This window comes from Chiloscyllium punctatum, chromosome 38, assembly GCF_047496795.1.
Source record: "Chiloscyllium punctatum isolate Juve2018m chromosome 38, sChiPun1.3, whole genome shotgun sequence".
Classification (NCBI taxonomy): domain Eukaryota; kingdom Metazoa; phylum Chordata; class Chondrichthyes; order Orectolobiformes; family Hemiscylliidae; genus Chiloscyllium; species Chiloscyllium punctatum.
This window is the reverse complement of record NC_092776.1, coordinates 34026374-34040499: the sequence shown is the minus strand read 5'-3', so window position 1 is coordinate 34040499 and position 14126 is coordinate 34026374. Positions and strand designations below refer to the sequence as shown.

The 14126-nt window shown below is 43.2% G+C and overlaps 1 protein-coding gene across 5 annotated transcripts in view; it reads right to left on the bottom strand.

The window, feature by feature from the left end:
* dock1 (dedicator of cytokinesis 1) overlaps positions 1-14126 on the bottom strand; it is a 577688-nt gene that overhangs the window by 168111 nt on the left and 395451 nt on the right. The window contains exon 31 of one of the 5 annotated variants that reach the window (XM_072557591.1): positions 4960-5001. The exons of the other annotated variants lie outside the window; for them this stretch is intronic. Within the exon in view, the coding sequence (XP_072413692.1) occupies positions 4987-5001 (15 nt within the window). The 3' untranslated portion in view covers positions 4960-4986. Of the gene's footprint in view, positions 1-4959; positions 5002-14126 lie in introns of those variants that run through there. 5 annotated transcript variants of the gene reach the window in all.

The following is a 14126-nucleotide window of genomic DNA, read 5'->3' as shown; positions in this document are numbered from 1 at the left end:
TTATTAAAGTATGAATTTAACTTAATCTACAGCTTCACATAATGTACACCTAAATCATATTCACATAATCAGACACCAACAGAGTTTAGGAAGGTCTACTGCTGAATACTAATCTAATTCTGTTGCAGTTAAAGAACATTTCCAAGATGCAATTTGACAATTTTCTTATGAATCATCTAAAATAAGATGACTGGCAATCATATTACTAAGAATCACAAGAATGATGCCATTACATTTTATTCATTCAAGATATGCTAATTCATTTGTAGGTTTAACATACAATTACAGTGAAAAAAATCTCTCCAGTAGGGAGGATCAGACATATTTATTCAAATGCCTGGCTTTGACCTTAACCTCTTGAATAAAAATAAATATTGGCAAATGTCACAATTTGATTAATGATAATATGCTTTTGTAAGCACCAATGCCTGGAGTACATAAAAACAGTGTGCTTACAATAGTGTGAAATGCTGAGAGTTTAATGTTTTATTATCTGAAAAAAGATATTATTTTATAATTTTTCAAAAGCAATGGAAAAGTAGACAAGCAAACAAATGGAAAATACTAAACAGAAGCTTTTCAAGTCATTTGTATTCACTGTCACCCAGTTTGCTGGGTCAAATTCTACACAGGTATACCTCCATTCCAAACATAGCCATGTGCTATTAATTTAGAACTGGTAGATTTCAAAATTGCCAGTAATTCTGGGTAGAGGTTAGATGTTGTTTACGTGCTTCATTAGGAAGCTGCTCCTTACTTTTCAGTGTGTTTGGAAGAAGGGCAATTGTATCTTTACCCGAATACAACTTTTACAGTTGGCTTACTCTGCAGAAAAGACCATTAATTTATATAATTCAAATATGAAAAGAAATGCATCGTGCGAAATGTAGAAATAAACTCATGAAATGTAATTTACTACTTGATTATAAACCTGCAACACTGCATTCCCAGCAATTTGCATGACACAGAGAGCAGTGGTTCAAGAAGGCACCTCATCACCACCTTCTTATGGGCAATTAGGAGCGGGCAGCAGATGCTGGCCTTACCGATAACACCCATTCCATTGTGAATGAAAAATAAAGAAATAACTGATAAAGACAGGAACTGTGGTGCTTTTTTGTTAAATCTATAAATCAGTTAGTATAACTTCTATGAGTACAATGGAGTGGCATCAGTCTTGATTTCTTATAATGCTATTTTATTCAAAACAAATGTTTGCAGTCCAAAGGTTAAATTACAGTGCTCAATTGTAACTTACTCAAAACCCATTCACTTACATGGTTTAAAACAGAGCCCAGGGAGTCAGCTTACAGACTTTTACCAATAGTAGTGAACTCTATCTCTCCATCACTTGTCTTGACTCCCACACTTATTACTATCCAACTGAGTCTTGGATGAGCTTCAATTTCATCTAATTAAACAGAGAAAGTGGAAGCTGTGTTCTTAAGTTCTTTCAAAATTCTGTACTTTGATCCCTTCTCTGGATGCTGTTGCAGATTATACCAGACTTTCCAAACTGAAATTCTTCATTAGTCTTGTAGCTGTGTGACAAACCTAATATCTTCTCAATCAAGAAGATTGCCTTGTTTGACCACCATAAAATTGCAAGTATTTGCCTTTTTCAGCATATCTACTGCTACAGTCCTGATTATGACATTTAAATTCCCATTGTTCTGCTGTTGGCTTCTGATCTTTCATTCTTCATAAAGTTTAGATTATCTAATACTCTGCTGCCTGTATCCTGTTCTACACTCAAGGCTGCTCGGTCATCACCTTTGAGCTTATTACCCCACATTGTCCTCCCATTATCCAAGATCTCCAATTATCTTCCCAATCCCTTAATGTGTTCAATGCTTTAGCTTTCCTTATCTCTATCACATTTTCTAACCATACAATCCTCTGAAAAGTCTTAATTTATGTGACTTCAACCTCTTGTGTAACCTTACTCTCTCCACCTACAATTGGCAACCATGCTCTAGATGCCTCACGTCAAAGCTTTGGACCTTCCTCCATTAACACATCCTCTTCCAGCTCTCCTAAAAAACAACTTTCTTAGCTTGATTTTAGTCCTTTCTCCTAATATGTCCATCTTTAGTTATACTACTATCTTTGAATGTTCTACTGGAGTTTTTATTACTAATCTGTATTCATTTGGCAGCTATCTTTTTGATTAGACTACAATAACCTGGACAAAAGCAGTTGATTTGTGTACGTAGCTTAAACTGAGGATTCCTCTACTTTTTATGCCAAAAGTACACCTACATTGCTTATTCCCACCTAAAACAAGAAGTCCTGAGGGACAGTTCAAGAGTTCTTCACCAGAGGACATTGTTGAAGTAATGTCCTCGGCAGAGTGGGAGGGGGAGTTGAAATGTTGGGCCACGGGGCGGTTTGGTTTATTGGTGCGGGTGTCTCGGAGATGTTCCCGAAAGCGCTCTGCTAGGAGGCGCCCAGTCTCCCCAATGTAGAGGAGACCACATCAGGAGCAACGGATACAATCAACCAAACCGCCCCGTGGCCCAACATTTCAACTCCCCCTCCCACTCTGCCGAGGACATGGAGGTCCGGGGCCTCCTTCACCGCCGCTCCCTCACTACCAGACACCTGGAGGAAGAACGCCTCATCTTCCGCCTCGGAACACTTCAACCCCACGGCATCAATGTGGACTTCAACAGCTTCCTCATTTCCCCTTCCCTCACCTCATCCTAGTTTCAAACTTCCAGCTCAGCACTGTCTCCTTGACTTGTCCGGACTTGTCCGACCTGCCTATCTTCTTTTCCACGTATCCACTCCACCCTCTCCTCCTTGACCTATCACCTTCATCTCCTCCCCCACTCACCCATTGTACTCTATGCTACTCTCTCCCCACCCCCACCCTCCTCCAGCTTATCTCTCCATGCTTCAGGCTCACTGCCTTTATTCCTGATGAAGGGCTTTTGCCCGAAACGTCGATTTCGCTGCTCGTTGGATGCTGCCTGAACTGCTGTGCTCTTCCAGCACCACTAATCCAGTATTTGGTTTTCAGCATCTGCAGTCATTGTTTTTACCATGTTACCGTGTGGCCAACCACCAACCCCCCCCCAAGGTCATGCAAGCCCTGGACTGCCTCTACCACCAAATCCAAGTCACCCGACAACTGGAGGAAGAACGCCTCATCTTCCGCCTTAGGACCCTTCAACCACATGGTATCAACATCGACCTCAGTAGTCACCACTCCCACATTCCTGATCCAACCTGGCAACACCCTCTTAGCCTGTCCTCTCTGTCCATCTTCCTTCCCACATATCTGCTCTACCCTCCCCACCGACCTATCACAGTTACCCACAACGTGCATCCACCTATCGCCTTCCCATACATTCACCCCAGCCCCACCCTCCCGAACATCTCAGCCCCCTTCTGCCCCCACATTTGTGATGAAAAGCTTTTGCCCGAAACATTAACTTTCTTACTTCTCGTTGGGCTGAAGGGCTTGTTTCACACTGTAGGGAATCTAATCTAATCTTCAATGCTGCCTGACCTGTTGGTGCTTTTCCAGTGCTACCCTTCTCAACTTGGACTCTCCAGCACCTGCAGTCCTCACTTTCTCCTTGTTTGTTTGTCAAGCAATATTGACCAGGTTTCAAAGGTAACTTGTCATATGTGAAGTACTTTACATGTCCTGACAACATGAAACACAAAGAAATGGAACCTTTGGTTCAATAATTAGTCTAAGCTCACATATTAGACAGTTTGAATGGAAGTGGGTTTCTGAGTAATTTATCACCGAAAACAGGCTGGAAGGTCTGGCAGTGACTGTAGAGAAACCAATATGATCATGTGTAACAACTAATTCAAATTGCAATTCACTAGCGGATGCATAGCATGTCTGCAGCTGAACTATTGAAGGAGACTCTGTCTACAGGTATGCATTATTCATTGAAAAACAATTAAGAGTTTGTTTTTTCTAATCCGTTACTTCCCTAACGTCCTTCCAAAAGACTATTCCCGTGCAAATGTACTCTAGCTCCTCATGTGCATAGATCCCTGAAAGTTGCCACCCAGGTTGATAAGATTGTTAAGGTGACATATGGTGTGTTAGCTTTTATTGGTACAGCGATTGAGTTTCAGAGCCCCATGAGGTCATGTAACTGTACAAAACTCTGGTGCGGCCACACTTGGAGTATTGCATACAGTTCTGGTCACCGCATTATAGGAAGGTTGTGGAAGCATTGGAAAGGGTGAAGATGTGATATATCAGGATGTTGCCTGGTATGGAGGGAAGATCTTATGAGGAAAGGCTGAGGGACATGAGGCTGTTCTTGTTAGAGAGAAGAAGGTTGAGAGGTAACTTAACAGAGACATACAAGATTATCAGAGGATTAGATAGGGTGGACAGTGACAGCCTTTTTCCTCGGATGATGATGGCTAGCAGTAGGGAACATATATTTAAATTGAGAGGTGATAGATACAGGACAGATGCTAAACGTAGGTTCTTTACTCAGGAGGAGTAAGGATGTGGAATGGCCTGCTTGCAACAGTAGTAGACTCGCCAACATTAAGGGCATTTAAATGGTCTTTGGATGAACAGATGGGTGATAATGGAAGAGTGCAGGTTAGATGGGCTTCAGATTGGTTTCACAGGTCGGCGCAACATGGATGGCCAAAGAGTCTGTACTGCGCTGTAATGATAATGAGAAGAAAAAACATATGATCAATGTATGGTAAGATTTTAAACCATGGACTTGAAATGAAATGTTCATCATTGCACTTTTAACTGATGTTACATGCCATTAGTTTTCTTGTGATCTCCAAGGATTTAGAAAACAGTAGAATATAAATTTATCATACTGTGACTTAAAGTGGTTTATAGAACTGATTCAGAGTAATGAATGAACACATGCCTTTATAACAGTAGTATAACAGTGCTTGGCTGACACATGGAAATTCTTTTATGTGGGGATTCATTTGGCCCATTGATTTGCATTGTGCTAGAAGTCTGGTAATATTTCAAATCTTCTGTATCTGTGATCAGTAAAAGGACAACATACAGCATTAAATAATATAGCTATAGCTATTTTTTCCAAGATTAATTACTACATTTAAAAAGACATTTAGACAGGAACTTGGAAGGGAAAGGTTGAGAGGGATATAGACCAAACATAGGCACATGGGACTAAATCAATTTAGGAAATCTGGTTGGCATGGTTGAATTGGGCCAAAGGGTCTGTTTCTGTATCGTATATATAGAACATTACAGCGCAGTACAGGCCCTTTGGCCCTCGATGTTGTGCCAACCGGTCATACCAATCTGAAGCCCATCTAACCTACACTATTCCATGTACGTCCATATGCTTGTCCAATGACGACTTAAATGCACTTAAAGTTGGCGAATCTACTACCGTTGCAGGCAAAGCATTCCATACCCTTACTACTCTCTGAGTGAAGAAACTATCTCTGACATCTGTCCTATATCTATCACTCCTCAATTTCAAGCTATGCCCCCTCGTGCTCACTATCACCATACTTGGAAAAAGGCTCTTCCTGTCCACCCTATCTAACCCTCTGATTATCATATATGTCTCTATTAAGTCACCTCTCAACCTTCTTCTCTCTAATGAAAACAGCCTCAAGTCCCTCAGCCTTTCCTCATAAGACCTTCCCTCCATACCAGGCGACATCCTAGTAAATCTCCTTTGCACCCTTTCCAAAGCTTCCACATCCTCCTTATAATACTTCTATGACTTGCGGTGACTAGCAAAAGTGACTGAAAAACCAAGGAACTGTGGATGCTGGAATTCAGAAACACAAACAGAAATTAGTGGAAGAACTCAGCAAAACCATTTTGCTAAGTTCTGAAGTCCTCAGTTCTGAAGAAGGGTTATGGAGATATGCAGCATGGAAACAGACACATCGGTCCAACTCGTCCAAGACGACCAGATATCATAAATAAATCTAATCCCATTTGCCAGCATTTAGGCCATATCCCTGTAAACCCTCCCTATTCATATACCCATCCAGATGCCTTTTAAACATTGTGATTGCATCAGCCTCCATCAATTCCACTGGCAGATCATTCCAGACTTGCATCACCCTCTGAGTGAAAAGGTTGCCCTTTAGATCCCTTTTAAATGTTTCCCCTCTCAACTTAAACCTATGCCTTCGAGTTTTGGACTCCACTGCCCTGGGGAAAAGATCTTGTCTATTTACCCTATCCTTGTCCCTCATAATTTTATAAACTTCTTTTAGGTCATCCCTCAGCCTCTGACACATCAGCCTCTTCCCCATAGCTCAAACCCTCCAATCCTGGCAACATAACTTGTAAATCTTCTCTGGACCCTTTCAAGTTTCACAACATCGGCAGCAGGGAGACAAGAATTGCATGCAGTATTACAATTGTGGCCTACACAATGTTATGTACACCTGCAACAAGACCTCCCACGTCCTAGACTCATTGCACTGCCCAATAAAGACAAGCATACAAAACGCCTTCTTCACTAGCCTATTTACCAGTGAATCCACTTTCAAAGAACTAAGAGCCTGCACTCCAAGGCCTCTTTGTTTATCAAAAGTCCCCAGGACATTATCATTAAGTCCTGCAGCATTTCACATTTATCTAACTAAACTCTATCTGCCACTCTTTAGCCGGCCCATCTGATCAAGAACCTTCTTCACTGTCCACTACACCTCCGATTTTGGTCTCATCTGCAAATATACTAACCATTTCTCCTATGTTCACATCCAATGAAAAGCAACCCAGCATGGCCATATTCTACCATGGAGTCATAGAGATGTACAGCATGGAAACAGACCTTTCAGTCCAACTCGTCCACGTCAACCAGATATTCCAACCCAATCTAGGACCACCTGCCAGCATCCGGCCCATATCCCTCCAAACCCTTCCTCCTCACACACCCATCCAGATACCTTTTAAATGTTGCAACTGTACAAGCCTCCACCACTTCCCCTGGCAACCCATTCCACACACACGCCACCCTCTGCGTGAAAACATTGCCCCTTAGGTCTCTTTTATATCATCTTTCCCCTCTCACCCTAAACCTATGTCCTCTAGTTCTAGACTCCCACACCCCAGTGAAAAGACTTTGTCTATTTATCCTATCCATGCCCCGCATGATTTTATAAACCTCTATGAGGTCACCCCTCAGCCTCTGAAGCTCCAGGGAAAACAGCTCTAGCCTATTCAACCTTTCCCTATAGCTCAAATTCTCCAACCCTGACACCATCCTTGTAAAGGCAAAAGTGAGGATTGCAGATGCTGGAAATCAGAGTTTAGATCAGAGTGGTGCTGGAAAAGCACAGCAGGTCAGGCAGCATCTGAGGAGCAGGAAAATTGACCTTTCGGGCAAAAGACCTTCATCAGGAATAGAGGCAGGGAGCCTCCAGGGTGGAGAGATAAATGGGGGGTGGGTGGGGCTGGAAGAAGGTAGCAAAGAGTACAATAGATGAATGGGCGTGGGGATGGAAGTGATAGGTCACAGAGGAAGATGGGGGAATGTAGCAAAGAGCACAATTGATGAATGGGGGTGGGGATGGAGGTGATAGGTTCAGAGGGGAGGGTGGAGTGGATAGGTGGGAAGTGAGATTGGTAGGTAGGACAAGTGATGAGGACAGTGCAAAGCTGGAAGGTTGGAACTGGGGTAAGGTTGGGGGGAAATGAGGAAATTGGTGAGGTCCACATTGGTGCCATTGGTGTTGAAGTGTTCCGAGGAGAAAGGTGAGGCGTTTTTCTTCCAGGCGTCGGGTGGTGAGGGAGCGGCGGTGAAGGAGGCCCAGGACCTCCATGTCCTCGGCAAAGCGGGAGGGAGAGTTGAAATGTTGGGCCACAGGTCGGTGGGGTTGATTGGTGTGGGTGTCCCGGAGATGTTCCCTGAAGCGCTCTGCGAGGCGGCATCCAGTCTCCCCAGTGCAGAGGAGACCGCATCAGGAGGAACAGATACAATAAATGACATTGGTGGATGTGCATGTGAAACTTTGATGGGTGTGGAAGGCTCCTTTGGGGCCTTGGATAGAGGTGAGGGAGGAGGTGTGGGTGCAGGTTTTGCAATTCCTTCGATGGCAGGGGAGGGTGCCAGGATGGGAGGGTGGGTTTTTGGGGAGGGGGGGGGGGGGTGTGTGGACCTGACCAGGTAGTCACGGAGGGAATGGTCTTTGCGGAAAGTGGAAAGGGGTGGGGAGGGAAATATATCTCTGGTGGTGGGGTCCGTTTGGAGGTGGCAGAAATGTCGGCAGATGATGCGGTTAATGTGAAGGTTGGTAGGATGGAAAGTGAGGACCGGGGGGGGGGGGGGGGGTTCTGTCCTTGTTACGGCTGGAGGTGTGGGGTTTGAGGGCGGAGGTGCGGGATGTGGATGAGATGCGTTTCCTCATTTCCCCTCCCTCCCCACCTTACCCCAGTTCCAACCTTCCAGCTCTGCACTGTTCTCATGACCTGTCTCACTTGCCAATCTCCTTTCTCACCTATCCGCTCCATCCTCCCCGCTGACCTATCACCTCCATCCCCATTCACCTATTGTACTCATTGCTATCTTCACCCCAGCCCCACATACTCCCCATTTATCTCTCCACCCTGGAGGATCCCTGCCTCTATTCCTGATGAAGGGCTTTTGCCCGAAACGTCGATTTTCCTGCTCATCGGACGCTGCCTGACCTGCTGTGATTTTCCAGCACCACTCTGATCGAAACATCCTTGTAAATGTTTTCTGAACCGTTTCAAGTTTCACAACATCCTTCCAATAGGAAGGAGCCCAGAATTGCATGCAATATTCCAAAAGAGGCCTAACTAATGTTCTGTACAGCCACAACATGACTTCCCAACTCCTATACTCAATACTCTGACCGATAAAGGAAAGCATACCAAACACCTTCTTCACTATCCTATCTCCCTGCAACTCCACTTTCAAGGAGCTATGAACCTGCACTCCAAGGTCTCTTTGTTCAGCAACACTCCCTAGGACCTTACCATTAAGTGTATAAGTCCTGCCGAGATTTGCTTTCCCAAAATGCAGCACCTCACATTTATCTAAATTAAACTCCACCTGCCACTCCTCAACCCACTGGCCCATCTGATCAACATTTCATTGTAGTCTGACGTAACCTACTTCAATGTCCACTACACCTCCAATTTTGGTGTCATCTGCAAACTCACTAAGTGTACCTCTTATGCTCACATCCAAACCATTTATATAAATGACAAAAAAGTAGTGGACCCAGTACCGATCCTTGTGGCACTCCAATGGTCACAGGCCTCCAGTCTGAAAAACAACCCTCCACCACCATCCTCTGTCTTCTACCTTTGAGCCAGTTCTCTATCCAAATGGCTAGTTCTCCCTCTATTCCCTGAGAGCTAACCTTGCTAACCAGTCTCTCATGGGGAACCTTGTCGAATGCCTTACTCAAGTCCATATAGATCAAGTCTACTGCTCTGCCCTCATCAATCCTTTTTGTTACCTCTATCAAAAAAATTCAATCAAGTTTGAGAGACATGACTTCCCACGCACAAAGCCATGCCTTTTCAAATATATGTACATCCTGTCCCTCAGGATTCCCTCCAACAACTTGCCCACAACTACGTCAGGTTCACCGGTCTATAGTTCGCTGGCTTGTCCTTACCACCTTTCTTAAATAGTGGCACCACGTTTGCCAACCTTCAGTCTTCCAGCACCTCACCTGTGACCATCAATGATACAAATATCTCAGCAAGAGGTCCAACAATCACTTTCCCACAGAGTTCAAGGGTACACCTGGTCAGACGCTGGAGATTTATCCAATTTTATGCATCTCAAGACATCCAGCACTTACTCCTCTGTAATATGGACATTTTTCAAGATGTCACTATTTCCCTGCATTCTATATCTTCCATGTCCTTTTCAGTAAATATTGATGCAAAATACTCTTTTAATATATCCCTCATGTCCTGTGGCTTCACACAAAGGCCGACTTGCTGATCTTTGAGGGGCCTTATTCTTTCCCTAGTTACTCTATTGTCCTTAATGTATTTGTAAAAACCCTTTGGATTCTCCTGAATTCTATTTGCCAAAGCTATCTCAAGTCCCCTTTTTGCCCTCCTGATTTCCCTCTCAAGTATACTCCTACCGCCTTTATACCCTTCTAAGGATTCACTCCATCTATCCTGTCTATACCTGACATATGCTTCCTTCTTTTTCTTAACCAAAATCTTAAATTTCTTTTGGAGAAAGTGAGGACTGCAGATGCTGGAGATCAGAATCGAGAATGCGGTGCTGGAAAAGCACAGAATGGTCAGGCAGCATCCAAGGGGCAGGAGTTTCAGGCATAAGCACTTCATCAGGAATAGTCATCCAGCATTCTTTACACCTACCAGCGTTTTCTTTCACCCTGATAGGAATATACTGATTCTGGACTCTCGTTATTTCATTTCTGAAGGCTTCCCATTTTCCAGCCGTCCCTTGACCTGCGAACATCTGCCCCCAAACAGCTTTTGAAAGTTCTTGCCTAATACTGTCAAGGTTCGTCTTCCTCCAATTTAGAACTTCAACTTTTAGGTTGGGTCTATCCTTTCTCATCACTATTTTAAAACTAAAATTATGGTCACTGGCCCCAAAGTGCTCCACCACTGACACCACTGTCCTGCCTTATTTCCCAAGTGTAGGTCAAGTTTTGCACCTTCCCTGATAGGTACATCCACATACTGAATCAGAAAATTTTCTTGTACACACTTAACAAATTCCTCTCCATCTAAAGCCTTAACACTATGGCAGTCCCAGTCCATGTTTGGAAAGTTAAAATCCCCTACCATAACCACCCTATTATTCTTACAGATAACTGAGATCTCCTTAAAAATTTGTTTCTCAATTTCCCTCTGACTATTAGGGGGTCTATAATACAATCCCAATAAGGGATCATCCCTTCCTTACTTATCAGTTCCACCTAAATAACTTGCCTGGATGTATTTTCGGGAATATCCTCCCGCAAGATAGCTGTAATGCTATCCCTTATCACTCCCCCTCCTCTCTTGCCTCCTTTTCTGTCCTTCCTGTAGCATTTGTATCCTGGAGAATTAAGCTGCCAGTCCTGTCCATCCCTGAGCCATGTTTCTGTAACTGCTATGATATCCCAGTCCCATGTTCCTAGCCATGCCCTGAGTTCATCTGCCTTTCCTGTCAGGCTTCTTGTATTGAAATTAATGCAGTTTATCAGTCCTACCTTGTTCTCTGCTTTGTCCCTGCCTGCTCTGTTTGCATGCTTCTTTTCTCAGCTGTACCAGTCTCAGATTGATCTCTTTCCTCACTAACTGCTAGGTCCCACCCCCCACCTTACTAGTTTAAATCCTCTCGAGCAGCTCCAGCACATCTCCCTGCCAGTAGTTTAGTCCCCTTCCAATTCAGGTGCAATCCGTCCTTCTTATACAGGTCACTTCTACCCCAGAAGAGATTCCAATGATCCAAAAACGTGAATCCTACACCAGCTCCTCAGCCATGCATTCATCTGCTCTATCCTCCTATTCCTACCCTCACTAGGTTGTAGCACTGGGAGTAACCCAGCTATTACTACTCTCGAGGACCTCCTTTTTAAATTCCTGTCTAATTCTCTATATTGTCCCTTCAGAATCTCAACCTTTTCCCTTCCTATGTCGTTGGTTCCAATGTGTACAATGACTTCCTGCTGGGCCCTCTCCCCTTTGAAAACATTCTGCACCCTCTTTGAGATATCCTTGATCCTGGCACCAGGGAGGCAACACACCATTCTGATTTTTTTTGCTGCTGGCCACAGAAACGTCTGTCTGTGCCTTGGACTAGAGAGTCCCCTAACACAATCGAGCTTTTGGAATCCAACATACCCCTCATTGCATTAGAGCCAGTCTCGATACCAGAAACTGCTTTGCCACGTTCCCCTGAGAATCTATCACCCCCTACATTTTCCAAAACAGCACACTTGTTTGAAATGGGGATAGCCACAGATGACTCCTGCACTACCTGCCTACCTCTCTTACCTTTCCTGGAGTTAAACCCATCTCTGAGACTGTATCTGTTATGTTTCTCCTTTCCTATAACTGCTATCCATCACACCCCCTTGCTCTTGTAAATTCCTCATTGCCTCTAACTGTCGCTCCAACTGATCCATTCGATCTGATAGAATTTGTAACCAACAGCATTTATTGCAGATATAATTCTCAATAAGATGCAAATTCTCCCAAAACGTCCACACATGACAAGAAGAGCATATCACTCGACTAAGGACCATTTTTGCTTCTTCCAGTCTGCAGACCCAGAAAATAGCACCGTCTTCTTTCTCTACAAAACACTGCTTTAGGCTAACTTAATACTTATGTTATATATTTTTAAGTTTAAATAAGATGTATTCTGCCTTTGAGCCAGGTCTGTATCCAAATAGCTAGTTCTCCCTCTATTCCATTCAATCGAACCTTGCTAACCAGTCTACCATGAGGAACCTGTGGAATGCCTTAATGAAGTCCACATAGGTCACATCCACCACTCTGCCCTCATCAATCCTCTTTGTTACTTATTCAAAAAACTCTATCAAGTTTGTGAGACATGATTTTCCAAGCACAAATCCCTAATCAGTCCTTGCTTTTCTAAATACAAGTAAATCCTGTCCCTCAGGATTGACTGAAACGGAAACATTATGTTTGCTTTCGCTTCACAGATATTTCCACACCTACGGAGTTTTATCAGCAATTTCTGTTTTGGTTTGTAAAAGCGATTGTTGCAATATAATTTGTAATACTGTTGTAATTTGGTTGAGTGACAAAGCTTTCCACTTTTGCTCAAAAAAATTCAGTTTGAATCTCGTACCTCGTTTGACATCTAGTGCAATATTGATGGAGATTTGCATTATTCAAGGTAACTGTTGTGACTAAATATTAATCCAAAACTTAACTTTGCCAGTTGTTGTGCTTCAGATAGACTTAATATTTCAAGTTCTGAAAGGCACAAAGAAACCTTCATCTCCCGAATCTATTACAGTGATGTTATTTAATGTCTCATATATTTTGATTCTGTAAACTTCTCAAGATATGTCCTTCCTATATTTTGGTCAATAGTCCGTCTTCACCCAGTACAACCTTCATCATTTACAGCAAGAGCACAGATTTCAATGCAATTTTCCCATTTTACCTGGTGGCTAGTATAATTAAATTAGTTCTAAAACAAATGAAGATTTTACATTTTCTATCTTCCTCTACTTTTATCTTGGCAGTTATATTATTTAGTGCTGTTACTCAATACTCCATGCAAGCATGTTATTGTCTCAAGAAAGATGCCTTGTTATTCCCCTCTTCAGCCAAGTTCAATCGCAACTAAGCCGAATCTATTCTCTTGTCTTTACTGCTAATTTTGAAACAAAGCTGGAAGGTGCCTGACTCAGAAAACCAGTAAGAGCTTTCAGCAATGGCAAGAATCCTGGAGACCATGAGGATGGCTATCTGAGACAAGATGGAGGACTTTACTACCAAAAACAGATTCATAGATATATTTAACCTCAGTGTTATCTAAAGGAAGCGAATGATGCAGAATGTTGACTCTGATTAGTGAGATAGTAACTGTGTGCACTTAAAAAGTTAACTATTTTGGAGATGCTTTGACACAGTGACATTTGGTCCAATTTGCCTAGCCCAACCAGAAATCCCAGCCTGACCTAGTCCCATTTGGACCACATCCCTCCAAACTCTTCCTTATCATATATCCATCCATAAGCCTTTTATATGTTGTAACTATAAGTGCCTCCACCGTTTCCTTGAGAAGCTCATTCCATACATGCACCACCTTCTGCATGAAAAAGTTACTCTTCAAGTCTTTTTTAAACTTTTCCTTTCTTACCCTTAAACCTATGCCCTAGTTTTAGACTCATCCAACCCTAGGTAAAAGACTTTGGCTATCCATCCTATTCTTGCCCTTTATAGTTTTTTAAACTTCTATAAGGTCACTCCTCAGTGTCCGAAACTGCAGAGAAAAAGCCCCATCTTATTCAGCCTCTCCCTCAACCTCAAAGCCTCCAGTCTCAGCAATATCCTTGTAAATGATTTCTGCACCGTTTCAAGTTTACCAACATTCTTCCTCCACTTTGAGCAGAGCGGTGAGGAGAGAGGGCAGAGAGAAGCGAGGGCTGCCGGATAAGTCAGTTTTCCCCACTTA